The 24,152-nt window shown below is 54.7% G+C and overlaps 1 protein-coding gene and 1 long non-coding RNA gene across 3 annotated transcripts in view; one reads left to right on the top strand and one right to left on the bottom strand.

Annotated features, from left to right (window-relative positions):
- Window positions 1-24,152, top strand: part of LRP1 (LDL receptor related protein 1) — an 80,554-nt gene that overhangs the window by 10,366 nt on the left and 46,036 nt on the right. Inside the window, exons 3-15 of the mRNA XM_025882925.2 lie at window positions 1,216-1,353; window positions 3,439-3,558; window positions 4,738-4,866; window positions 4,984-5,247; window positions 14,771-14,933; window positions 15,015-15,237; window positions 16,239-16,428; window positions 16,892-17,035; window positions 18,234-18,470; window positions 19,633-19,813; window positions 20,705-20,927; window positions 22,264-22,465; window positions 22,750-22,875. Of these exons, the coding sequence (XP_025738710.1) occupies window positions 1,216-1,353; window positions 3,439-3,558; window positions 4,738-4,866; window positions 4,984-5,247; window positions 14,771-14,933; window positions 15,015-15,237; window positions 16,239-16,428; window positions 16,892-17,035; window positions 18,234-18,470; window positions 19,633-19,813; window positions 20,705-20,927; window positions 22,264-22,465; window positions 22,750-22,875 (2,340 nt within the window). The remainder of the gene's footprint in view (window positions 1-1,215; window positions 1,354-3,438; window positions 3,559-4,737; window positions 4,867-4,983; window positions 5,248-14,770; window positions 14,934-15,014; window positions 15,238-16,238; window positions 16,429-16,891; window positions 17,036-18,233; window positions 18,471-19,632; window positions 19,814-20,704; window positions 20,928-22,263; window positions 22,466-22,749; window positions 22,876-24,152) is intronic.
- LOC112832307 (uncharacterized) lies at window positions 343-8,677 on the bottom strand. Of its 2 annotated transcripts, none has more exons than XR_012380767.1 (4): window positions 7,224-8,677; window positions 5,046-6,547; window positions 4,724-4,849; window positions 343-492 (listed from the first exon to the last, which is right to left on the bottom strand). It is a non-coding gene; the product is annotated as an uncharacterized lncRNA (long non-coding RNA). The 2 variants fall into 2 exon arrangements; XR_012380768.1 differs by lacking the exon at window positions 7,224-8,677 and having other exon boundaries at window positions 5,046-5,314; window positions 6,421-7,008.

The following is a 24,152-nucleotide window of genomic DNA, read 5'->3' as shown; positions in this document are numbered from 1 at the left end:
CAAGACTCAAGATTCAAACTGCGTACTCCTCCCCAGGCACACGTGGACAGATGCACTCACATGCGGACACTCTCTCACTCACACACCCTGTCCATTGTGGAAGCCAGTAGGTAGTGATCTGTCTCTCAGCCCACGGGCTCCGCCAGCATCCTAGTCTGCGTGGCTTCCTTAGGCTTCCCTGAGGAGCTCTACCCTGCTCGCCTTGGCCCACCATCAGTAGGCCCCAACCTTTGATGCTTCTCAAATCCTTCCAACCAGGCAGGCTGCTCTGGGGTCAGGCATTTTAAGAGTGGTGCTGTCCAATAGAAATATAATGCAAGCCACATATGCAATTTTGAAATTTTCTAGTAGCTACATTACAAAAGGTAAAAGTAGGGGCACCTGGGTGCCTCAAACAGTTGGACGTCCGACTCCTGATATCGACTCAGGTCTTGGTCTTGGGGTTGTGGGTTCGGGCCCCCGCATTGGGTTCTGCGCTGGGTGGGGAGCCTACTTAATAAAAATAAAAATAAATTAAAAAAATAGAAAATTTAAAAGTAGTTAGGTGAAGTTAATTTTCACTTTATTTTACCCAACGTATCTGACATATTATTTCAGTATATTAATCATAGAATATTAGTAATGAGATCTTTTGCATTCTTCTGCGTGTGGGTGCGTGTGTAGTAGTAAGTCCTCCAGAGCCAGGGTGCATTTATACTTCCAGTTCAAACTGGTCACATCTCAGGTACGCGACAGCCACATATGGCTGTTGCTATGTGTTGGACAGTGCCGTTCCAGAAAACTTGGTCTGGCTCTCAGCCCCAGGCTCTGGGCCCTGGGGAGCGAAGGGAAGGTGGTGTTCTTTAACATGTGAGCCTCCCTGCCGAGGACTCTTGCTTTCCTTGGCTCATCCAACCCTCTCACCTCTAAACCTCGGCCTGTCTCCTGAGTGTACGATGGTGGAGGGTTGGGATCCATGGGTATCGGGCACGTGGGGAGTGGACTCTGCTGAAGGCCTTAGCTCTCCCCTCCCCCTGGCTGTGCGGCTCCCGTCGGGAATGGTGTAAAAGAGCTCTAGGTGGGAGAATCGAAGCAGCCCCCGAGGCCTCCTGAGATGGAGGAAGTACAGGTGTCTGAAACGCCACTCTCTATCCCTCACCCCCTCTCCCGGTGGACAACTGGCCAGATAGCCAGTGTAGCCGGCTCGCTCACGCCAGCCCTTCCGTGTGCCCCCAGGTCCGCAGAGTAAGGCCCAGCGATGTCAGCCGAACGAGCACAATTGCCTGGGCACCGAGCTGTGTGTTCTCATGTCCCGCCTCTGCAACGGGGTCCAGGACTGCATGGATGGTTCAGACGAGGGGCCTCACTGCCGAGGTAAGGGCTCTTCCACCTCTCCTGCCCCAGGAGATGGATGCAGTGAGTTCTCAGCTGGGCACGTGATGGGTTTGGAGGCCCAGTGCCCGAGGACTGTCCTCACACCTCCGGTGGGGATGAGGCATTGTCCTGCTCCGGTGCTCCCAAAGCAGTGGGCCTTTGGGCTTGGGGCTTAGTCAACAGCCCTGCGGGGATCAGCTGGGGCCCCGGCCCGGGCACTTCTCTTCAGCTGTGTGTGCCTGGGCAAGTCACTACCTCTTTCCGGACCCCAGGATCCCACCTACAAAATGAGAGCCCTGCACTAGATCAGTATTTTCATCCTTTGTTGTTGTTGTACATCGTGGGGTTCTTTCTTCAAATGGTTTCTTAAATGAAACCTGAGTATGAACAGGGAAGGGCAGATGCTGTGATTGAAGCTGGGGGTGGGGATGTGGTGTTTGCTTCACCCTCCTCCCCGCCAGCCAGTGTCCCTGAGGGCATCCCCTGGGGAAGTGCAGATCGTTGAGACACTCTAAAGTGGCTTGATGGGAAGGTCACCCAGGCTGAGGAGGAGGGAACTTTAGGAGGATAGGTCCCTTCCCCTCTACGGCTCAGGTCACCAGCTCTACCGTTCTTCCCCTGAAGGCCCCTGTGGGTCAGGGAGAACCTGGGTCATTTGAGAGCAGTGGGGGAGGATTTGTCCGTAAGGCGGAGCCTCGGGCCTGCGAGGAAGGGACTAGGGTATGGTAGTCCCTTCTCCCTTCTACTGAGCTCCCTGGGTGAGGGTGGCGTGCTGCGCCAATACGCTTGTCAGAAACATCTGCCTGTGGGAGGAGACACATCTGGATCCTGTTCACCAAGGGCAAGGAGCGTGGAGCAAGGAGTTTGTGGAAGATTTTTATCCTTTCCTTGGGTCGAGTTTGCATGTTTTTGTCTAGAGCTCCTGGGATGGGATGCAGAGCTTGGGCCTAGGGGCTGACTTTAATGGCCATGCCCATCACATCTTATCGCATGGTATATGTTCAAGTTTGCTTCCTTTTGAATTCTTTGTCAGCATCGAAGACAACAAAGAACCTTGAGAACCTAGGGTTTGAACTCCCTTCTCTGCTATTAGAGAAGTTGGGCCTCCTTATCCTCCTGCCACATGTCCAGAAGAGAAATTCTTTTCTAGATTTTCCTGAACAAACAATATCATCCCCGCCCCCTGCCCTCCCCCGCTTTGTGGGGGAAGCCTGGCCAGGCAGCACCTTTGGGCTCCCGGGTGGAGGTGGAGAGGAGAAGAAATCAGTGGGGACTGGCCCCCCATCCCAGCTCCTCCTGGCAGGCTTAGCGCCTCTGAACATCTTAGCATCTCGGGCAACGCTCTCTTCTAGATGGGGGGGAAGCGGGGGTGTGAGGCAGCTGGACAAAGGGGTCTTTGTGGCCAGGCCGCCTGGCCCCACGCAAGGCCATTAATTGGGTCGCTGGTCTTGGGGGGGCAGCTGCTCCCCCACCTCTTCCCCCTCCTGTCTCATTCCCTTCTGTCTCCCCTGTGGAAGTGGGTCAGTGGCAGGAGGAAGATTAGAGAAAGGTCCTGAGGGAACCAGTTTTGTTCCTCCTCCCATTTTCCACCTGGACCTTGGACCTTCTCTCTGAGGCCTCCAGGGCTTAAGGGATGGGTTAGACGGGTGCTTCCAGACCAGAGCTGGGATCCTGAGGGGAAAGACTCCCGCCCCATGCCCACTCCTCCCCCTCAGCCCCAAAGCCAGCGTTGGAGTTCCTGGGCCGTGCAGATAAGAGGCAAATGAAGGGGCCGAGACTCACTGTCCTCGCTCCCTGTTGACCCCAACAACTGCCAGAACCCCTCTCCACGGGGACAGAGGGAGTCCAGAGCTACCAGAGCAGGCAGATATGGCCTCTAAGCCATAATTGGCTGTGGGACCTTAGGCCCAACTTGTACCCTCCCTGGGTCTCAGTTTCCCCACTTGCAAAATATATTAGATGATTCCTGAAGCCTCTTCCATCTCCGATGCTGTGGGCCTTGGAAGTGGTTTCCCAAGGGTTGACGGGAGGCGGGGGAAGGTGGCAGTCTGGGGGCCTGAGTGTGTGCTGCCTGCCCCCACGCAGAGCTCCAAGGACCCTGTTCTCAGCTGGGCTGCCAGCACCACTGTGTCCCCACACTCAACGGGCCCACCTGCTACTGCAACAACAGCTTTCAGCTGCAGGCAGACGGCAAGACCTGCAAAGGTATGTGAGCGCATGTGCTTATGTGTCCGTGTGGACACCCTGGGGGGGGGCGTGCGTGGCTGGGGGGCGGGCGTGGGGTAGGGCCGGCGGGTAGGAGGAAAGTGAAATGGAAGGTACAGACAGGAGGCCTGCCCCGAGGCGTGACTGTGAGCCCTGACCACTTGCTGCCACCAGATTTCTAAATTCCTCTTAAAATCTCATGGGTCGGATATGTGAGTTTTCTTGTAAAAACCTTAAAGCATTATAGATAAAACCAAAGTCCCCTTTGACCAGTCCTCTTCAGCTCTGCTCCCTTTCCCATCTCCGGAGGTCAACTGTGTTATCGGTTTGCTGCCTCAGTCTCTAGGCCTTTCTCTGCGCATTGGAATGCATGGATCCGCGGATAATCTAATTGAAAGTATTGTTTATGTGCGCATGCCCTTTTCACATAAATATCACACGGTACATACCTTTCTTCAGTTTCTCCACTCAATATGTTCTGGAGATTTTTCCGTATTAATATGTAGAGATCTACCTGTTCTTTTAGAAACCACTATGAAGTAGGACTATTACCACAGTTTACTTGGCCATCTCCCTATTGGTGAGTGAGATGTTCCAATTTCTCTCTGTCACGAACAGTGCATCCTCTTCTGTTTTAAATTTACCTCCCTCGGCTCTTTGCACAAATGCCACTTTCTCAGGGAGGCCATCCCTAAAATCATAATCCACTGCCTGCGTTCTCTACCCCCATCTCTGTTTAATATTTTTCCCACCAGTCACTTTCCACTGCACTAGCCCTTCTAACATACAATTTACTTTTTTGTTTTGTTTATTACTGAAATACCAATATTTCATTTATTGTCAGAATTTATATTTCATGAGGGCAGCAATTTGAATATATTTTATTCACGGCTGCATCCTCAGAGCCTAGGACGGTACCTGGCATCGAGCAGGTCCTCAAGGAATCTTTTCTGAAGGAACGGATGATGTGCACGTATGCGGGGGTTTCACGAGGGCAGATTCCAAGCCTGGACTTGGTAGGGGATGAAGTTTGCACATCTCTCCTTGTGATAGATTCTGTCAAACTGTCCTCCAAAGTAGCCATAAGGATGGACAGCCCCACTGGTGGGGTCTGAGGGCACCCACTTTCCTACCCTCGTTACACGGGAGATGACCACACTCTTACCCCTCTCCCGGCAGACTTTGACGAATGCTCAGTGTACGGCACTTGCAGCCAGCTATGCACCAACACGGACGGCTCTTTTACATGTGGCTGTGTGGAAGGGTACCTGCTGCAGCCAGACAACCGCTCCTGCAAGGCCAAGAATGGTAGGTGGGGTCCCCTGAGGTCGCAGCGATAGATGGTCCCCGTGTTGCTCTGGGGGGGGCGGCCTGAGAGGTCCTAGAGCCCCTTGTCATATCGCCCCCTCTCTCCTCCATCTACAGAGCCAGTAGACCGGCCCCCCGTGCTGCTGATTGCCAACTCCCAGAACATCCTGGCCACGTACCTGAGCGGGGCCCAAGTGTCTACCATCACACCGACTAGCACACGGCAGACCACGGCCATGGACTTCAGCTACGCCAATGAGACTGTGTGTTGGGTGCATGTTGGGGACAGTGCTGCCCAGACACAGCTCAAGTGTGCCCGCATGCCTGGCCTGAAGGGCTTCGTGGATGAGCACACCATCAACATCTCCCTCAGTCTGCACCGTGAGTCGCCTGCTCCTAACTTGGAGAGCAGGGGAGGGCGGGGAAGATGGAGCAAGCTGGAGCCTGCCTAGGACAGAGGCAGAGGGTTAGACAGGATGACCCCTGTCTGGGGCAGGAGTCTAAATAAGAAGCCCTTGACTGAGGCCAAAGCAGGGGGCTGCACAAGATGACCCCTGTTGGGGGGCAGGGGCAGACTGATGGCTCTGCTTCCTTCCCTCTCTCTGAGCTTGGTCTCTAGATGGCTTCTGATTTTTGGGCCAGGGCCAAGGAAAAATGCTAAGGGGGCAATGAATGGTCAATCTCCAGAGACCGGGGACTGTCCCTTCTCAGAGAGAAGAGTGTTGATTCGACCGCAGAGGGGCTTTCCCATGTAGCAGGAGGCAGGGCAAGGGAAAGAAAAGGCCTGGAGCCCAGGCGGAGCCTTGCTAGGTTGTGGCTGAGGGCAAAGATGCCAGGGTCTGGCTGGGTCTATCTCCATGTTCTGTCGTTTTCCTTGGGGACATCATCAGAACGGACCCATGGCTGCAGGGTGAGTGTGGGGGTCCTAAGGCTGTGTGGGGGGCTTTGTGACAGTGAGTGAGACTAGAGGAGGAGCAGAGAGCACTGGGGCCACAGGAACATTTTAAGACCTCTGGGATGTTTCCATTCAAACTCCTTCCCTGGGCTGTACTTTGCTGTCTTAGGGGTGGAAGAAGGGAAATACCTAGGGATGGGGCCAGGGCACAGATCCACTGCCAGAGGCAACCCTGCTCATCTCAGATGCTGTTACATAAACAAACAAACATCTGGCACCATCACATTTCCAGGAAGCACACTGCAGAGATGAGGGGGAAGATCTGGCCTTGGTTGATCTGACCCCCGGGAGGGAGGATAATTTGATCTGTGACCTTGAGTAAATCAGAATTCCCTGTGCCTGCTTTGATTTCCTAATCTGCATCATGGGTTTGAGCTTGCCTGTCCAGAGCAGATCAATTGAAGTGAAAGCAAGAGGCAACCCATAAGGTTTAGGATTGTGAACCTTGGGCCTGCTGGGAGATCTTCATTCTTTGTTGCATCCCCGTATGATGATCACCACAGAAGACAGATCCCAGGAGGACACATGGGCTTAGTTCTGTACTAGCAGGGGTTCCCCGAGAGCCCTTTCCCTCTGTGGCCTCGTCAGCTCGTCCGCACCTCGGCTCCAGGTCCTCCAGAGCATCCCAGTGGTGTTTCTGGTCTCTTGGTCACCAGGGCTCACTTGCGATCCGACATGTCTTCCTTGGAATGCTGGGCTGGGGGCTGCCACACTTGGTTGGCTGACCTCTCGAGGGGTGGGCAGATCAGGGAACCCAGTGGCAGAGAGGGTAGCATAGGGCGAGACCCCTGAGACAGCTGCCCTCTCCCTGCTCCTTGTTGACGGCCCCACCCAACAGGCCTGTCTGGACAAACAGCTCTGGCAGCTCCCTCCCTGGCCCTGCCTCGGGGCCAGACGATGGGCTCGTGGGTAGGCGGCTGGCGAGGGCGCCCTGATGGGAAACTTCTTGGCTTTTGCTCTGGCCTGGCCCTGTCTCCTGCCTTCCTCCAAAGGAGAAGCAGGAAATAAGCTCAGGCGGGTACCCCTCCCTTGGCAAACAGAGCCTTGCCTCCCAGTCTGTTAGATTCATTGGGCCCCTCTGTGGCAGAGTCCAGGAGGCAGGAACAGACCAAGGTTCCTGGGAGAAATGCTAGTGGGGCGGACGAGTGGGTTCCCATTGCCCCAGCCTCTGTGCCTCCTCCCAGCCCCCACCCCACCCCCCATGCCGCCTGAATGTCTGGCTGTCACCCTGAGGATAGTTGTTTTGCTCTCATCCCACAGACTAATTATGGGCCCTGCGATGAGGATGTCCGAAGTGTCTCTCCCTCTCCCCAGCACCCTCCCCCATCCCTAGCTCCACCCCTTCTCAGGAGAAGCTGAGTGGCCTGTCCTGGTGTGCGGGTGGCTGGTCCCAGGCACTCACCTGTGCAGTGGGCTGCTGGCCTGTAATTAGCTCCCCAAGGGGGATGAAGAAGAAAGGTTGCTGCTTTCTCCTGCTTTCTCTCTGCCCCCTAGGGGAGCCCTCCCTGCAATCATCCCATTCCTGGCTATGACTGTGACCTCCATTGCACCCCTGGGAGGGAGCCCCATGCAGGAGGGAGGAGTCTGACAATTGAGAGGTGCTGGAGCCCAGAGGCCAAGAGGCAGAGAGAGCCAGCCTGCTTGCTGGTGTGGGAAGAAGGGGGAGCCTGCCCCAGAGAAAACTCTGGTAACAGAAATAGAATAGAAAAAAGGAAGGAGGCCAGGAAGTGAGCCTGTTTCACATGGGTCCTAGGGCATGTGTGTGCCAGACCTGCTCGGAGTCCTGAGAGCCCTCAGAGGGCCCCTCCAAGACCCTGCCATGCTCAGTGGTCGGTGCAGCTTCCAGGAGAGGCTCTGTGGAGCCAGCTTGGGATCGAAGCTCCTGCTTTTTCCTGTCTTGATCCCAGCTCCTTCCCTCTGTTTCTACTCAAAAGTTGGGGGACACTCTCTGACCAACTTCCTCACATGATCTGGAAAGTGTGTGTGTGTGTGTGTTTGTGTGTGTGCGCGCGCGCGCACGCACACATGCATTTTACTCCCTTAACTGAGCCCCGGCTGCCAACACTTCTTCCTCTGTCTGTGACTTTCACTGGCCTGGACTGGGGGGACTTGGGGCTGAGTCCTCACCACTTCCCCTCCCTCCTGGGATGTAATCCCAGGGCCCATCCTCCCCTCTGCCACTGTCCCAGCAGCATGGGGAGGTCTCTGTGGATTCTGATTCTGTGACTGGAGAACATGGTAGTGAGCCAGAAGACCCTTAGGGAGGACTGAGGCTGACCCCTCAGTTTTGTTTTGTGTTTTTTAAAGATTTTATTTATTTGACAGAGACACAGCAAGAGAGAAAACATAAGCAGGGGGAGTGGGAGAGGGAGAAACAGGCTCCCAACTGAGCAGGGAGCCCGATGTGGGGCTCCTGGGATCCTGACCCAAGCCAAAGGCAGACGCATAACAACTGAGCCACCCAGGCGCCCCTGACCCCTCAGTTTTTGATACTGCCTTTCCCAAAGCAGGGATGCCTTGATTTTAAGTGGTACGTGGATGTGCATTTTTTTTTATTGTTATAGTTTTTGTGTAATACCCATTAGGAAACTCCTATAACTAGCACATCAAATCTATGATTTCATAGATTGCTTAGGTTGCAGAAAAATAAGAAACATGAGTTGACTTACAGAAAGCGTAGGTAAATGATACATATGTACATAAATGTACATAACCATGGCAAGCATTTTGAAAGTGATACGCAAAAGACTGAAGTCGTAGAAACTAAGACCCAGAGGGGGCTGTGGGTCTGGTAGTGCCACAGCCAGGCCTGCCCTGCCCCCTCTGCCTCTCACCTCTGACCGCCCACCTCTGACCCGGCTCAGGGAAGCTTAGGCTCCGCCCAGCCCCCTGCAGGGCTGCCCCTAGGCGGGACTGGAGGTCAGATGTACTGACCCACCCCCCCCCAGCCCCCCACTCCCAGCCCTGCATTGCTTTAGCTGTGCTCCTCTGACTTGTCTTCCCCTGGCTTTGAGGATGTTTTCACCCTAGAAAGAGTGAGGGCAGCATGCAGGAATGGAGCCCTGGGAAGGGGTGTGTGTGGGGAAAGAAGGTTCTGACGCTGCACATAGAGGCCTTTTGAAAGGAAATAAGTTTTGCTGAAGTCACTTAGTTTTGGACTGTGTATGCGGGGATGCTCTGGAAGGGCCCTCCAGGGTTCTGGGGTTTCTTCCTTGTACCATGCCACATGGGGAAAGGAGTGAGGAGGCAGAAAAGGCCCCCTACACTGCAAGCAGCAAGGTTGCGAAATGAGTCCCTAAGTCCAGCTGGCCAGTTTCTCGTATCCCTCCCTCCCTCCTTGTGTGCCTGTGTGTATGTGTGTATGTGTGTGCTTAAAATCACAACAGGAAATGGGTAGTGATGTGTCTAGAGGGAAGGCAGAGAGGGGGGCAGAAAGTAGCCCCCCTGAGTCTGCGATGAACTGACCTCCCTGGCTGGAAAGGGATCCGACTTCCCACTGAACTGGGCGGCCTGGGCCCTCTCTGCCTCCCACCCTATACATATGGAACCCTTCCAGATTTTATGTATGAAAGCCAGCCACCACTCCCCACCCTCTCCCTTGGCCTTCCTCACCCTCAGGGTGTCAGAATCCTGGGGGGCTCTTGCCAGCACAACCTTTGGCCTTGGGCCACCCATGCCCTGGTGCTTTTGCTCCCCGCTCCCACTCCCATCCTGAGTTTCCGAATCATTTCACAGCCCTTCTCTCCTCTCCCTGGCCGAGCCAGCCCCACGTCTCCCGGCTCAGCTCCAGCCTGGCCTCTCCTCCCCCGCTGTCTCCTTGAAGCTGCCTCTCCACCCAGCCTGCTCCCAACACAGCCCCCCTCCCTGTTTTCAAGCCACAGGAAGTAACTTAAGCAAGAGAGATGCATTTTAGAGCCCGGCAAGGATTTCTCAATAGTGGGAAGACCCTGGTTCTGATTCTGAATCAGAGCTGCAGAATCTGGGCCTCTCATCCCCCGGTCCAGGACTGACCGCCTTTGTGGGCCTGGGCCAGGCAAGGGAAGAAGCGGGGCATACACCCCAGGCCAGAAGTACAAGCAGGGCAGGAAGGGAGCCCAGGACACAGAGGCGATGTGCTGCAGCTGAGCCCTGGCCTCGCTGGGAGCAAGAGGTACTGAAGTCAGGAAACAGGGGCATGAGGACGTGCCATTTGGCAGAGCTTCTGCCAGGCCTGCCTGGCTGTCTCTTACCTACTTGCAAAGCCCCCAGACTCCCGATCATCTCCCCTGGGCCTCCCTCTCCCCACCAGCCCTCAGGGCAAGAGCCCTGAGTGACTCTAAGAAGCAGGAGGATTACCAGACAGATATGTTCTCCCACCGTCTTGGGGCCAGAGAAGGAAGATCCTGGCAGTCGAAGGGAAGGGAAAAAGTGATGTCCCAGCGCTAGGACAACAGAGTGAGGACTCAGTGCTCAACAAATATTTGTTGAATGAATCAGTATATGTGTGTCAGACACTGGGGACAGAGATGAAAGATAGCACCCTGCCCTCACAGTATTTGTAGTCAGGTAAACAGGCTGTGATAAAAGGAGTGACTGGGGCTTACGGGAGTCTGAAATACAGAAAGCTTTCTTCTGGGGCCCTGAGCTGAGTCTTGAAGAATAGTAGGTATTAGCCCCAAACTGCCCACCTGGAGGGCCCACCTGTAGTCAGGAGGCCACGGGGCTCTAGCTGAAGGCACAGACGGTAACTTGTTGGAGAAGGTAGGGAAGAATGGGGTCAAGGTGAGGGGGGGACGATGGCACGAACAGCAGCTCCCATTTGTGGAGTGTTAATTATGTGCCGGGCCCTGTGCTAAGTGCTGTGGATGTACCATACCATTTTGCAGATGAGCAAACTGAGACTCAGACATTAAGTAACTTTCCCATAGTTCCACGGTTGGAAGGTGATAGAACCAGGATTCATACCCACTCTCAGTGTCTGGAGCCCTGTGCTAAATGCTGTTAAGGTACCATACCATTTTACAGTTGAGCAAACTGAGACTCAGACATTAAGTAAACTTTTCCATAGTCCCATTTACAGATGAGCAAACTGAGACTCAGACATTAAGTAAGTTTTCCATAGTCCCATTTACAGATGAGCAAACTGAGACTCAGACATTAAGTAACTTTCCTGTAGTCACATTTACAGATGAGCAAACTGAGACTCAGACATAAAGTAACTTTCCCATAGTCCCACAGTTGGAAGGTAGTAGAACCAGGATTCAAACCCGCTGTCAGTGCCTGGAGCCTGACTGGGCCCAGGGCAGAGCAGAGTGATGGGAGAGGTGGGGAGGTTCCTGGAATAAGGACCAGAATGCAGTGTGTTCATTGGGGATGTGGTTAAAGTGGGAATGGGGTTTACCCTTGCTCATCCTTCCTCATCCAGAGACCTCATGCCCTGTCCTGCAATCTTTGCGTATATGGATGCATTGGGGGATATTTCCTCTGGGCACAGAGGCCCCCTTCCTCTCCCAGATTTATTTTAGGGTGAGTGACTAGAGTCCTGCAGCTGAAGCCAGGGCCTTCTTGGGAATGGTGGGGCAGGGGTGGGGGGTTGTTTTTGGAAAAGCAGCAACTGTTTAGGGAAATATCTCTTGAAGTTGAGAAAAATGGGAGTTATGTAGAGGGCAGGGTGCTGAGCATTGGTGGAGGTGGAAGGAGAGTGCAGGGAGGACTTATCAGTTATAAACACACACCCCATGTCTATTCTGGAGCCTGGAAGTGAAAGTCTTTTGTGACATCACTGGCAAGCTGTGGTCTGTCCTCTGACTGTCTCACCGCCCCCCAGCTTCCTAGCCTCCTCCTCTATGCTCAAATCCCCAAAAACGTGACTCCCAGACTACCCCAGACCCTTCCCACCACATAGCATTCTTCCCCTTAGGTTTACTTGAGATTCCCCTGTCTTCAAGATTTGGGGCCCTTGGGGACGCCTGGGTGGCTCAGTCGTTGAGCGTCTGCCTTCGGCTCAGGTCCTGATCCCAGGGTCCTGGGATCGAGCCCCACGTTGGGCTCCCTGCTCCGCGGGAGGCCTGCTTCTCCCTCTCCCACTCCCCCTGCTTGTGTTCCCTCTCTCACTGTGTCTCTCTCTGTCAAATAAATAAATAAAATCTAAAAAAAAAAAAAAAAAAGATTTGGGGCCCTTGGCCAGAGCCCCTCTGGAGGATGCTCTGGGGTCAGCCCTGAGAAGACTGGGCCACAGGGGACCGCTGCCTTCTGAATGTGTGGGGCCAGAATGTTCAGGTCTTCTGGCATCAAACCCAGGGATCAACTTGCCCCCCATGCCATGAGACAGGCCAGTGGCCCAGACACCGCCCATAGGGGAGCCCAGGAGGGAAGGTGCCCTCTCCTAATCTGAGCCCATCTGTCTACACTGGCCTTGGATAGGTATGAGTGGCCATGTGTGTGAGTTTGTGTGGTGGGGCAGGCAGAGGAATCTGGACTTTAGGAGAGAGGAAAATAATGTGGTGGAGGGGGGTTGTATAACAAAGGATTTTTGCTTGCGACTAATAGTCTCCAGCTGCAAAAATACCAAAGTGGAGGCCAGGCCGGTCTGGGGACGCCCGTTCTTGCCAACTCCTCACCGGCCTGCTGAGTGGGGCCCTGCCTGGCCTTTGGGAGGTGGAAGGGGAGACCGGCCAAGGGTAAATAATCTAGAGCAAGGACGATCCCTCTGCCTGCTCTCCCGGAATTGGCAGGGAAGCCAGGCCAGGAGGGAGTCTCAAAGGTCGGCCATGTCCTGGGAGGCACAGGGGGGCGATTGTGGAGCTGCACCTGCGATGGGGGGGCATTCGATCTCTTCATATTTCTTCCTCCTTCCTTCTTGCTGAGGGAAGGGTGGATGGGGAGCAGCACCAGGGTGTTGCTAGCCCTGAGCTGGGCAGTGACTCAGGGAAGCCTCAGGAAGTTAGAGAGAAGGATGCAGCTGCACCAGCTGGTGCTGGGAAAATGGCTTCCAGTGAAGTTCCCTTGCATGCCATCAGCCCCCCCCACCCCACCGTGCCCACCAAGTAAAGGACGCGCGGCCCCATTTGCCTTCCAACCTACTTGCTGGCTAGCTGCCCGGTACTGCAGCAGGTCTCCCCCCAGCCACCTTAGGGACTTTGGGTTTCCTCCAGAGGCCGCCTAGTGGCATTCGTTTTGATCTGTTTTCTCTGTGGTCACAGTGTGGGGGGCAGTGTGATTGCCTTACCCCAGCCCCGGGCCCTCTTCCTCTGTGGCCTGGGACCCGCACTTCCCAGGCTGCTCTGCCTCTTTCTTCCCCTATCTGCAGGATGAGCCAGTACTAGGAGCCCGGAGGAGACAGTGCTTGGGCTTGGGGCTGCGTCAGCAACCACAGGGGCAGTGCCTCTACTCCGTGACCTCCTTCTCTGGTCACCTTGAAGTGAGGCTTAACAGGGGCGCGGGGGGCCTGGGAGGACCTGAAGAGGAAACCAGTTTGATGAGAGCCCCGAATTGGCTCTTGCTCTTCCTCTTCCTCCGCGGCCTAAGTCCTGTGACTCTGAGTCAGTGTCAGGGCCTAGCCAATTTCCTTGGGAACCACGTTCCTGTTCCCTTTGCCCCCACCCCCACCCACTGTTAGAAAACAACCCCTGAATCCCTGTGGGGGGCGGGGAGGATTAAAAGGGGGTTGAGCAGAGTGTCTAGTTATTATACCCACAGCTCTGTGGGGGCGGAATAATCCCTACTGGGTTTGAGTGGGGGTAGTGTGTGGGAGTAAGTTGCAGCCAAAGGCAGGTGGTCCCCAGATCTCTTTACCTGTTGGGGCAATTGGTGGAGGTGGAGTGCAAGGCAGGGGTCCCGAGGAGTCACTGTCTTAGGAGATTCCCAGTTTGCAAGAGGTGTTCCCTCTGGTGGTGGTAGTTGGAGGGGGCAGTGAGTGGATGGGAGCCAGTGGGTCTTGGAGAGGAGGAGCCCGAGGAGGCCCGCAGGGGTCCTGGTACTCAGAGTTCCTACTGAGTGTGGGCGCCTGGTCTCCATCCTCCTCTCGTCTTCACCTTTCTGAAGCTCCCCTTCTTTGTGAACCGTGCCTCGGTTTACTTTCAGAGTCCTTTTATGGCCCTCCTCCTATGTTCTCTGTCCTTCAGCCCTGTATGTTATTCTCTGCTCCTTCCCACCGTAGGGTAGGAAATTGAGCAATAGGGACATTGAAGAAACGGGAACGGGGGTGAGTAGAGGAAGTTTGGCCTATGTCACTGGTTCCAATCTTTTGATACCATGGACCTTCCCTTTTCCATTTCTGTGGGTGCCATATTTTGACATACTTTTCTCTCAGATTGTATTTATTAATGGTGTGCCCTGCTTTTCCATTTTTAAGAGTCACACAACATGTACATGTCTGGTTAGTGCCCTGGCTGGCATGAGATAACTTGACTTACCATAGAACAATGAAAATTCAGCCAACATCAAATGTGCGTGATGTTTTAGTTAGCCTGAGTGCTGGTATCTCAAGCAAAAGCATATGTAAAAATAGCGGAATGAACTTGGGGACCTGTCCTCACTGCCTTTTGGTACCCCAAGAAGATGGTCCCGCTAGGGGAAGGGCTAGAGCTGGGGAAGCTTGTCCATGAACTAATCAGCCAACACGGACCCAGTGCCTCCTGTGTGCGGCCCTGAGCTCGGTGTGTGGAGCAGGACTCTGTGGGAGGGCACTCGGACACTTGTCTTTAGAGAAACCAGATAGGTTTCTCAGACGCTTGTCTTTGGAGAAACCAGATAGAAACCAGCTAGGAAAGATGGCAAAGCGTACAAGGCAAAATGTGCCCTTGCCAAGAACTCCCATAGGAGCTCAGAGAGGAGGGAGAGCTAGAGCCTCCATGGTGAAGGAGGTCGCCCCAGAGGAGGTGGGCTTCCAGGGGTGGGTTCTGCACCAACAAGGGTGGGCATGTCCGTAGGAGGACCTCCCCCCATAGCTCTTTCATTCACATTTTCCAGACGTGGAACAGATGGCCATCGACTGGCTGACGGGCAACTTCTACTTTGTGGATGACATCGATGATAGGATCTTTGTCTGCAACCGAAACGGGGACACGTGTGTCACTTTGCTGGACCTGGAGCTCTACAACCCCAAGGGCATTGCATTGGACCCTGCCATGGGGTAAGAGGCGTGGGCCGAGGCTGTGGTGGAAGGGAGAGTGCCCGATGTCCAGAGCCCAATTAACATGCCCTCTGCCCACAGGAAGGTGTTCTTCACTGACTATGGGCAGATCCCAAAGGTGGAGCGCTGTGACATGGATGGGCAGAACCGCACCAAGCTGGTTGATAGCAAGATCGTGTTTCCTCACGGCATCACGCTGGACCTGGTCAGCCGCCTCGTCTACTGGGCTGATGCCTACCTGGACTACATTGAGGTGGTGGACTACGAGGGCAAGGGCCGGCAGACCATCATCCAGGGCATTTTGGTGAGGGGAGAGCTTTTGCAGGGCAGCCATTCGCTAGGCCTCCCAGTGAGAGGGAGGACAACATGGGAGCACGTTTGCCTTCTGGTGGGAAGCGGGGTAGACATGAGCCCCTCAAGGAAGGGAGTGGATATGGCTTCTACTCTGGTGGAAACAGGTCATTTTAGAGACATCTTTTACTTCCCTCTTCTCACTTGATCCTTACAACAACCCCGGGGAGATAAGCAGGCAGGTGTCTCCGTTCCCTTTTGGCATTAGAAAAAGCAGGGTTCAAAGAGGTTAAGAGATTTGCCTGAAGTTACACAGCTGGGAAATAGCACTGGGACCAAGTCTAGAAGCCCTTCCAACTCAGAGATGGCACCTCCATTCTGGGATCATTGAGGTGACCAACCATCCCTGTTAGCCCTGGACGTGCCACAAACCAGCAAATCCCTTTGTCTTGGACAAGCTGGAACAGTCAGTCACCTTGGATGAGGTGTGTGGGTAGCAAGGGCTGTTACCAGGCTTGCTTGGGGCAGGTCTGTCCTCTCGGTCTTCCCAAAGCTGGTGGCTAGAGTTGGGCTAAGAATGTCCTCCTGCAGACAGAGTTTAGGGCCCAACTCCAATTCAGTCCAAAATAGTTCCATCATCCACTGTATGCCTGAGCCTGTGGGGGATGTGGTTCCTGCCCTCAAGGGGTTTGAGCAGAGTGGACGGGGTGAGTCCATAAATCACCAGTCGGTGGATAATAGCCAGAGAGGTGGAGCGTGAAAGGAGAGCCTGTGTCTGGTTAGAAGATCCCAGAAGCTCTTCAGAGAGATACTCTGTGAAGGATGTTTGGGATTTTGACAAGCAAAGATCTCAAGAGCCAGAGGAGACAGGAGTAAATCGTGGCGTTAGACAGCTGTGGAATGAAGTGGGGAGTGCAAATAATGAAATTTGGATGGGAAGCCGAGGGGCTCTCCAGGACAGAGGGAGAATTCCCTTCTCCTCTCATGCTGACCATTCGTACCCGCCCGTCTCAGATTGAGCATCTGTATGGCCTGACCGTGTTTGAGAATTATCTCTATGCCACCAACTCGGACAATGCCAATGCCCAGCAGAAGACAAGCGTGATCCGAGTGAATCGATTCAACAGCACTGACTACCAGGTCGTCACCCGTGTGGACAAAGGAGGTGCCCTCCATATCTACCACCAGCGGCGTCAGCCCCGAGGTGAGTGGGGCCCCGCAGCCCCTGCATGGACCCTCCTGTGGGAGTGCCCGGTTCTCTCATATCATGACTGCTTCTTATAGCAATCCATCCCGGACTAGCTCCCCTGGCCCCCCAGCTTCCCCTGCCAGCCCCTTCCTGCCCCTCAGCCTCTAGATCCCACCTCCATGGAGCCCCTGCACCCAGTTCTGCTCAGGACATATGTTGCTCCTCCCAGTTCCCTGGCTGCTTCAGAGTAGAAGCACCTGACCACAGGCAGTGGTGTGACTCTCTCCCCTGGCCACAGAAACGGCCACCTGCAAGTCTGAAGGCAGAGAAATCCCAGTCCTGTGGTTTCTAAAGCTTCAAATGGGACAACAGGCTTAAAGACCACAGCAGGAAGGAGTGTGGTCAGACCTCAGGAAGCCTTCTCAAGGCCTGGGCATGGGGGCTCTGGAGGGGCCTGACTACTCTCCCCTGCCTGCAGTGAGGAGCCACGCCTGTGAGAATGACCAGTTCGGGAAGCCAGGCGGCTGCTCCGACATCTGCCTGCTAGCCAACAGCCACAAGGCACGGACCTGCCGCTGCCGCTCCGGCTTCAGCCTGGGCAGTGATGGGAAGTCATGCAAGAGTGAGTGACCGCGGCGGGGCAGGGGGGGGGGGTGTGTGTGCCTGCTGGGATGGGGTGGGACATGTCCTTGTCTGCCTCCCCACAGCCTGGCCGTTTCTGTCTGAGATGCAGAGAAATGAAGGGATTTACCCATTTCGCCTCTAGTGGGGGGCTGAGACGGAATTTGAACCCACATCCAAGAGCAAGGCTTTTCCCATTACCCTCCTCGGGCTCCATAGAAGTCTGTCAACTGGCCCATTCAATGCATTCATTCATTCATTCACTCAACAAATACCTCATAAGCACGGGCTATGTGTCTGGTGCTGTCCTGGCCATGAGGATTCGGCAATGACAAGATAGATGTCGTCTCTGCCTTACGGAGTTTATAGTCTGGCAGGGGAGACAGACGAGTAAAAGTAACTCCGGGTGGTACCTGGTGTTAGGAAGAAAACAGAGTGGAGCACAGGCCTGCTGATGGCAGTGAGGGCCCCAGCTGGGGTGGAGTGATCAGGGAGGGTTCTCTGTGGAGCAGGGATTTGAGCCAAGTTCTCTATGAAGGGAGGAGTCGAGTCATGTGACCACCTGAAGGCAGAGGGGATCAACAGTGCCAGGCTTCAAGGCTGAGAAGGGCACAACATGAATGAGGGGAGACAGGAAGGAGAGGTTGGATGGGATTCGAAATGGGACGAGGAGCTCTTGGTGACTTTCCAGTAGAGAAGTGACGTGATGTGCTTCACATTTGTCAAAAGATCATGCTGGCTGGCCACTGGGTAGAGGATGGACAGCAGGGGAGTGGCAGGAGGTTCCTTCTGTGGTGTAAGCAAGGGGTGATGTGGCTTAGATAAGGATGATAGCAGTAGAAGTGATCCAGCGTGATCAGAATCCAGCATTTTACCACTGAGCAGTGAGCACCTAACTGAAAACCTGCTACTTGCTACTCTTGCCCCATCTCCTACCCTTAGAGTGGCATAGGCAGACCCCCCCCCCAGGGTGCTGTCCCTGGCCTTTACATGTTTATGGATCTGTCCATGTGACCCCAACCTCCTGCCATACCCATATCCCCTGACCCAGGAGAGCTGGGGCATTGCAACCTCTTGGGCCGTGGCCCTGGAGGCAGGGTGGTAGTGTGTGTGTGTGTGTGTGTGTGTGTGTGTGTGTGTGTGTGTGCGCGCGCGCGCACACGTGCCTGACTTTGTGCCCCTCCTTTTGCCTGCCCTAGAACCAGAACACGAGCTGTTCCTTGTGTATGGCAAGGGCCGGCCAGGCATTATCCGGGGCATGGATATGGGGGCCAAGGTCCCGGACGAACACATGATCCCTATCGAGAACCTCATGAACCCCCGGGCCTTGGACTTCCATGCTGAGACTGGCTTCATCTACTTTGCCGACACCACCAGCTACCTCATTGGCCGCCAGAAGATCGACGGCACCGAGCGGGAGACCATCCTGAAGGACGGTAAGTGCCCCCAAAGTGAGGGCTGTGCAGATGGGACTCCCGAGGGACACCCACCTGGGAAAGGAAGCCACGTGAGGCCTGTGCATCGCCTTCTCAGCGCCCTGTCAGCATGGAGAGTTCCCTGCTGACTGGCTGGCTGGGCCGGTTGGCATGGAGATGAAGGGATAGACAGATTGACCCCTGTGTGACCCCCTTCTTGGCTGAGCCGGAAAGAGGCAGGAGGATGGATGGGTTAGGCAGCGTGGGCCGTCCTTGCCAACCCTTGGGAAAACTCGGAGTCTCTCTGCCGTTGGCTCTGAGCTCCGGAGCTGCACACGGGACACAGCCCAGGAGAGGCCTGAGGCCTTGAATAGAGCAGCTCTGCCAGCACCTGGGTGCCCATAGAGGTCCTGCACAGCCCTCACGGTCACCAAAGCTGCTTGCTTTACTTGTCCTGTGAAGAATATGTTTTGGGACCTGAACCCAGTTTTTCCCTCTGAGCTGCTTGGGCAGGACAACACTACATTGTCTCCTCGATTTCCATCTGCCTCTGAGCTCCTGAGTTCTGCCCTTTTCCTGCTGGGTGTCAGGAATTCCCAAACCTGCACTTGGGCCCCCAGGACAGAGCTCTCTACCCAGTGAATCTGGCTGACGCCCAGTTACTGCTCCCCACCCCACCCCCAGTCCTGCTCATTGAACCTCAGCAGTCAGCAATCATAAGACTTTGGGGAAATCAAAAGTAACTCATCAGGAAAAGATTGGGGTTCCCTATACCAGGGGAGCTGCTATGTAAACTTGAGAGGAACACTTTGGCTAAGTGAAAAATCACTTCCTAATTTATTCATTTTGTTAGCTCAGGACTTTTGGGCCTGGGATGTTGTGTCACACTTGTGCCCAGAGCCACACGCACATTGCTTCAGCTCACCCTAGCTCGGGCTCAGACAGGCCCTCATAGGACAGCTTGCATCTGCCACATAGGTTCACGGGCTGCTGGCCGCAGTTTTGAGAGCCCCGGGGCCTCAACGCAGTCTCCTCAGCTCATTTTCCAACGCCCCACCCCAGCGCACCCACCATCTCGGGCACAGGGTGCTCCCCGCACGGCCTGGGCATCGGGTTGCTCAGAGGCAGGCAGTGTTGAGGTTCCTCTGAGGCTCTCCGTCATGGCCCCCTTCACTCCCTGCAGGTATCCACAATGTGGAGGGGGTAGCTGTGGACTGGATGGGGGACAATTTGTATTGGACGGATGATGGACCCAAGAAGACCATCAGTGTGGCCAGGCTGGAGAAGGCTGCTCAGACCCGAAAGACTTTAATCGAGGGGAAAATGACACACCCCAGGGCCATTGTGGTGGATCCACTCAATGGGTGAGTCTTCCCAGGGCCCGGGGGTAGGAGGAGTCAGGAACTGTGTGGGTCTCAGAACTGGGAGGTGAGACAAGAAGTGTACAGGGGAGAGCAACCTAAAGTGGGGTGCTGAGGCAGGAATCAGAGGCTGAATGGGGGAAAGGTGCCCCATCTTCAGGACAATGAGAGTGATGCCTTGGTCACATACAGAGAGATCTGGTCCTGTCACTCCCAACTTGGGGCCCCCTGCGGGCTACCCTTGCCCTTGGAGTGAGAACCACATTCCTTATCAGGCCTGGGCTCCCACAGGATCTGCCTGCATCCCCTCAACCTCATCTGCACCTCTCTGCTACCCTTGGAAACTCTGTCCCCACCACTCGCTGTCTGTTCCTCAGACCCCCCAGCTCTTCCTGCCTCAAGGCTTTTGCTCGGGGAGTTGCTTTGCCTGGAGCTCCCAGACATTTGCAGATCTAGCCCCTTGTCCACATTCACACCTAGGCTCAAATGCTGCCTCCTCAGGGAGGCCTTCCCCAGCTGCTGCCCAGTCCACTCTCTATACTGTCGCCCTGCTTCGTGTCCTTCCTGGTTTTTCTCGATCTCCAATGTGTGTCACCTTCCAGTTGACCTGTTTCTTGTCTGTACCCCTGGGTGGGATGTGATCTCCAGGAGAGTAGGGGCCTTGTCTGCCTGGGTCTCCACTGGGTCCCCGAGTGCCAGAACTATGCCCAGCTCACCGTAGGCACTCGACAAACACTGGCTGAGTGGAGGAATGAACGAAATGCGGGGGCGAGGGTGGAGGAGGCAGGAAGCCCCTGGGGGGGAGCTCTGGTACAGCACACGTGGATCGGGATCACACAGCAGGCTGCGGAAGGCAGCGGTGGCCCATGGGTGCTGACCAGTCCCTGCCCACAGGTGGATGTATTGGACAGACTGGGAGGAGGACCCAAAGGACAGTCGGCGAGGGCGGCTGGAGAGGGCCTGGATGGATGGCTCACACCGAGACATCTTCGTCACCTCCAAGACAGTGCTTTGGCCCAATGGGCTGAGCCTGGACATCCCAGCAGGGCGCCTCTACTGGGTGGATGCCTTCTATGACCGCATCGAGACCATACTGCTCAATGGCACAGACCGGAAGGTGGGCAGGCACGCACCTGTGTGGGGGTGTTCTTGTGTGCTTTGCTAGGTCACGTTTGTGTGTGGATGGGGCTTTTTTTTTTTTTTTAAGATTTTATTTATTTGAGAGAGAGAAGAGAACAAGCAGAGGTGGGGGCAGAGAAAGGGAGAAGCAGACATCCTGCTGAGCAGGGAGCCCCACGTGGGACTCAATCCCAGGACCCCGGGATCATGACCTGAGCTGAAGGCAGACGCTTAACCGACTGAGCCACCCAGGCGCCCCTGGACGGGGCTTTTTGTGTGTGAATGTGTGGGCATCTCTGGATCTAGGCCCGTGTGCTTCATGCATGTCCACCTCTGTCCCTGTGGACGTGCGCCTCTCTATGCTGTGTGTGTGACGTGTCCTATTGCCTGAGGATCGCTTCTCCGAGAGCGTGTCTGGGACTGCATGCTGTCTGCGGGCTTGACCACCCATGTGCGTACCTGAGCGGACCACTCGTGTGCATCTCTGCACGTTTGTGCACACACACACAGCACACTTTGGTGTGCGCCTGCTGTGTTTGCCTCTGTGCAAGTGCAGGACTCCTAGAGACGGCATCGACACGCACTTTTTCACTGGGTTGGCCATATGCTTCGGGAGTCATGTGCGTATCTAGGCATGTGGACTGAGCCTTTTCCCGGTATAGAAGGCCCTTGATGATCTGGCCCCTGCCTCTCTCTGTGGTCTTATTTCTCCCCCTGTTCCCTGTACCCTGACATTTGAGCAAGTGACACAAGACAGCTTGGAATTCCCGGCACATAGTGTACAGGGTGCAGCGCCCCGTGCTGTCGCTGACACAGTTTCCCCATTCCTCCTCCCCTGTCCCGTGGCTCAGGAGGCGCCTTCTCCGGATGTTGTCTCCAGACCCTCTTCCAGCCTGGATTACCGTGTGTGCCCTCCATGAGACAATAGTGGCTTCAGGGCAGGGACAGTGTCTTTTTCATGCCATAGCTTGACCCTTAATAGACCTGGCAAATGTTTGTTAAGTGAAGAAATGAACGGATGAATTCTGGCTGTCTGCTCAGTACTCTGCGTGTGTGCGGACGCATATACCCATGTTGGAGGGGTATGAATGCATATGAATGGATCCAAGGGAGGACAGTGTGGACAAGTTCCCCATCAGCCTCCTGCTGGGTCCAGGGTCTGGCACCTCAGTGTGTGCAAAGCTGTCACCCTCAGGGGCTCCTAGGCTAAGGGGGGAAACAAGACCCACACCCAGGACATGGACACGTGAATGAACAAAACAGTAATCCCCCCAGGCCTCCCTCAGGCACCCCATTTCTCCTCAGCTCCTCAGTAACTTCCCCTCCATTCTTAGATTGTATATGAGGGTCCTGAGCTGAACCACGCCTTCGGCCTGTGTCACCACGGCAACTACCTCTTCTGGACCGAGTACCGGAGTGGCAGTGTTTACCGCTTAGAGCGGGGCACAGGCGGCGCCCCCCCCACCGTGACCCTTCTGCGCAGCGAGCGGCCCCCCATCTTTGAGATTCGCATGTATGATGCCCAGCAGCAGCAAGGTACCCCCTGGGGCTGGGGCCAGTGAATGGGGGGGACCTGGATGGGGAGTGAGGCTACTCGGGGAGTGGGGTGAAGGCACTCACCAGGGAACCTAGCTCTGAGTTTTGAGGTCCTGGAGAAGAGCGTTTGACTCTGTCTTCCCCGTCTCCCTCCCTGTCCCGTGCCTCCGTGTTCTCTCCAACATGCTTATTGCCCTGTCGTCACCGCCTCCCTTTCTGACTCCTCACTCGAACGTGACTTTTCCGTGTCTTCGCCGGCCCTTCCCTCGGCCCTGCCTTTGCAGTGGGCACCAACAAATGTCGCGTGAACAACGGCGGCTGCAGCAGCCTGTGCCTGGCCACCCCTGGGAGCCGACAGTGCGCGTGCGCTGAGGACCAGGTGTTGGACACAGACGGCGTCACCTGCTTGGGTACGAGGTGCCCAGCCAGGGTGGGAGGCCTGGGAGCAGGCCTCAGCGGGAGGGGGCCCTGTGGGGGCAACAGGAGGCAAGGGTTGTGGTGAGAGAAGGCCCTGGGGGGCAGGAGGGGGTTCGGGGAGGACGGGGGATAGGAGGAATTTGGGAGAGCACAAAGATTAGGGGAAACTGAGTGATGACCAGGACAGCTTTGGGAAGAGGAACACATCCTTTTACATTTGTCTCCCCTGGATCAAATTAATATAACAACAGTTTTAAATACTGGAAATTAGAGAGGGGAAAAAAAGCCCAAATCCCACCAACAGAACCCAGTGTATTGTTAGCAGTGTGGGGAGGGAACACCATCTCTTTAGTTAGGACCAGCTGGGTTACATGGTTGGGTTTAGGTAGCTGAGATCATACCGCACATAAAATGTCTTCCACCCTCTTGGGCTCATATATGTCACAGCGTTTTCTGTGTTATTGTTACATTTTTTTTAAATAGGCTCTTTTTAGATAAAAGTAGGTCATGCTCGTTGCAAAAAAATAAATAAATGAACAGTATAGAAAAACATAAAGAGAAAGTACAAGCCACCCCAAATACCACCATCCATGGATGTCACTGTTACCATTTGGGGGGGGACACCCTCCGAAGCAGTTCTCTACGTGTTTACCTTTCCTTAAACGGAATCGCGCTCCACCTGCTATTCTGTTTTCTGCTTTTTGTCACTCAACAGTAGGTCATAGATAACGTCAGCAGAATTTTTAATGACTGAAATATATTTTATTCGTCAATGTTCCTTAATTTTCTCAACGATTTCTCTCTACTGCAGGATGTTTAGGTTGTTTCTCTCTTTTGTTATAGTCACAGCTAACATCGATTTCTTGAGCACAGACAGGAGCTAAGAATTATAAGCACTTCCCACGCAGTCACTTGTTTACTCCTTAAGATATTCCTGTAGGGAACGTATATTTTATTATCCCCAGTATACAGATGAAGAAATTGAGGCCCAAAGTCCAAATAGGGATTTGAACCCAGGAAATCTGGCCCGGAGCCTGTTTTTTTCATCACTTGCCCTATTTCCCACATCTTCCTGCCTTCCCATATTCTGGATTGTTACCCTAAGATAGAATCCCAGAAATGAAAATGGGTCAACGGGGCCTTAGCAGACAGCTAAGAAGGAGTGACTGAGGCCAGGTGGAAGGCAAGAGCATTGGCAGAGAGGGAAACCGAGGGGCCAGGGTGATGGAAGGATCCACACGGACATTGAAATCCTCGAGAATTAGAGCAG

This window comes from Callorhinus ursinus, unplaced genomic scaffold, assembly GCF_003265705.2.
Source record: "Callorhinus ursinus isolate GAN/ISIS: 27379988/994484 unplaced genomic scaffold, GSC_fseal_2.0 scaffold14, whole genome shotgun sequence".
Classification (NCBI taxonomy): domain Eukaryota; kingdom Metazoa; phylum Chordata; class Mammalia; order Carnivora; family Otariidae; genus Callorhinus; species Callorhinus ursinus.
This window is presented reverse-complemented; position numbering and strand designations above follow the sequence as displayed.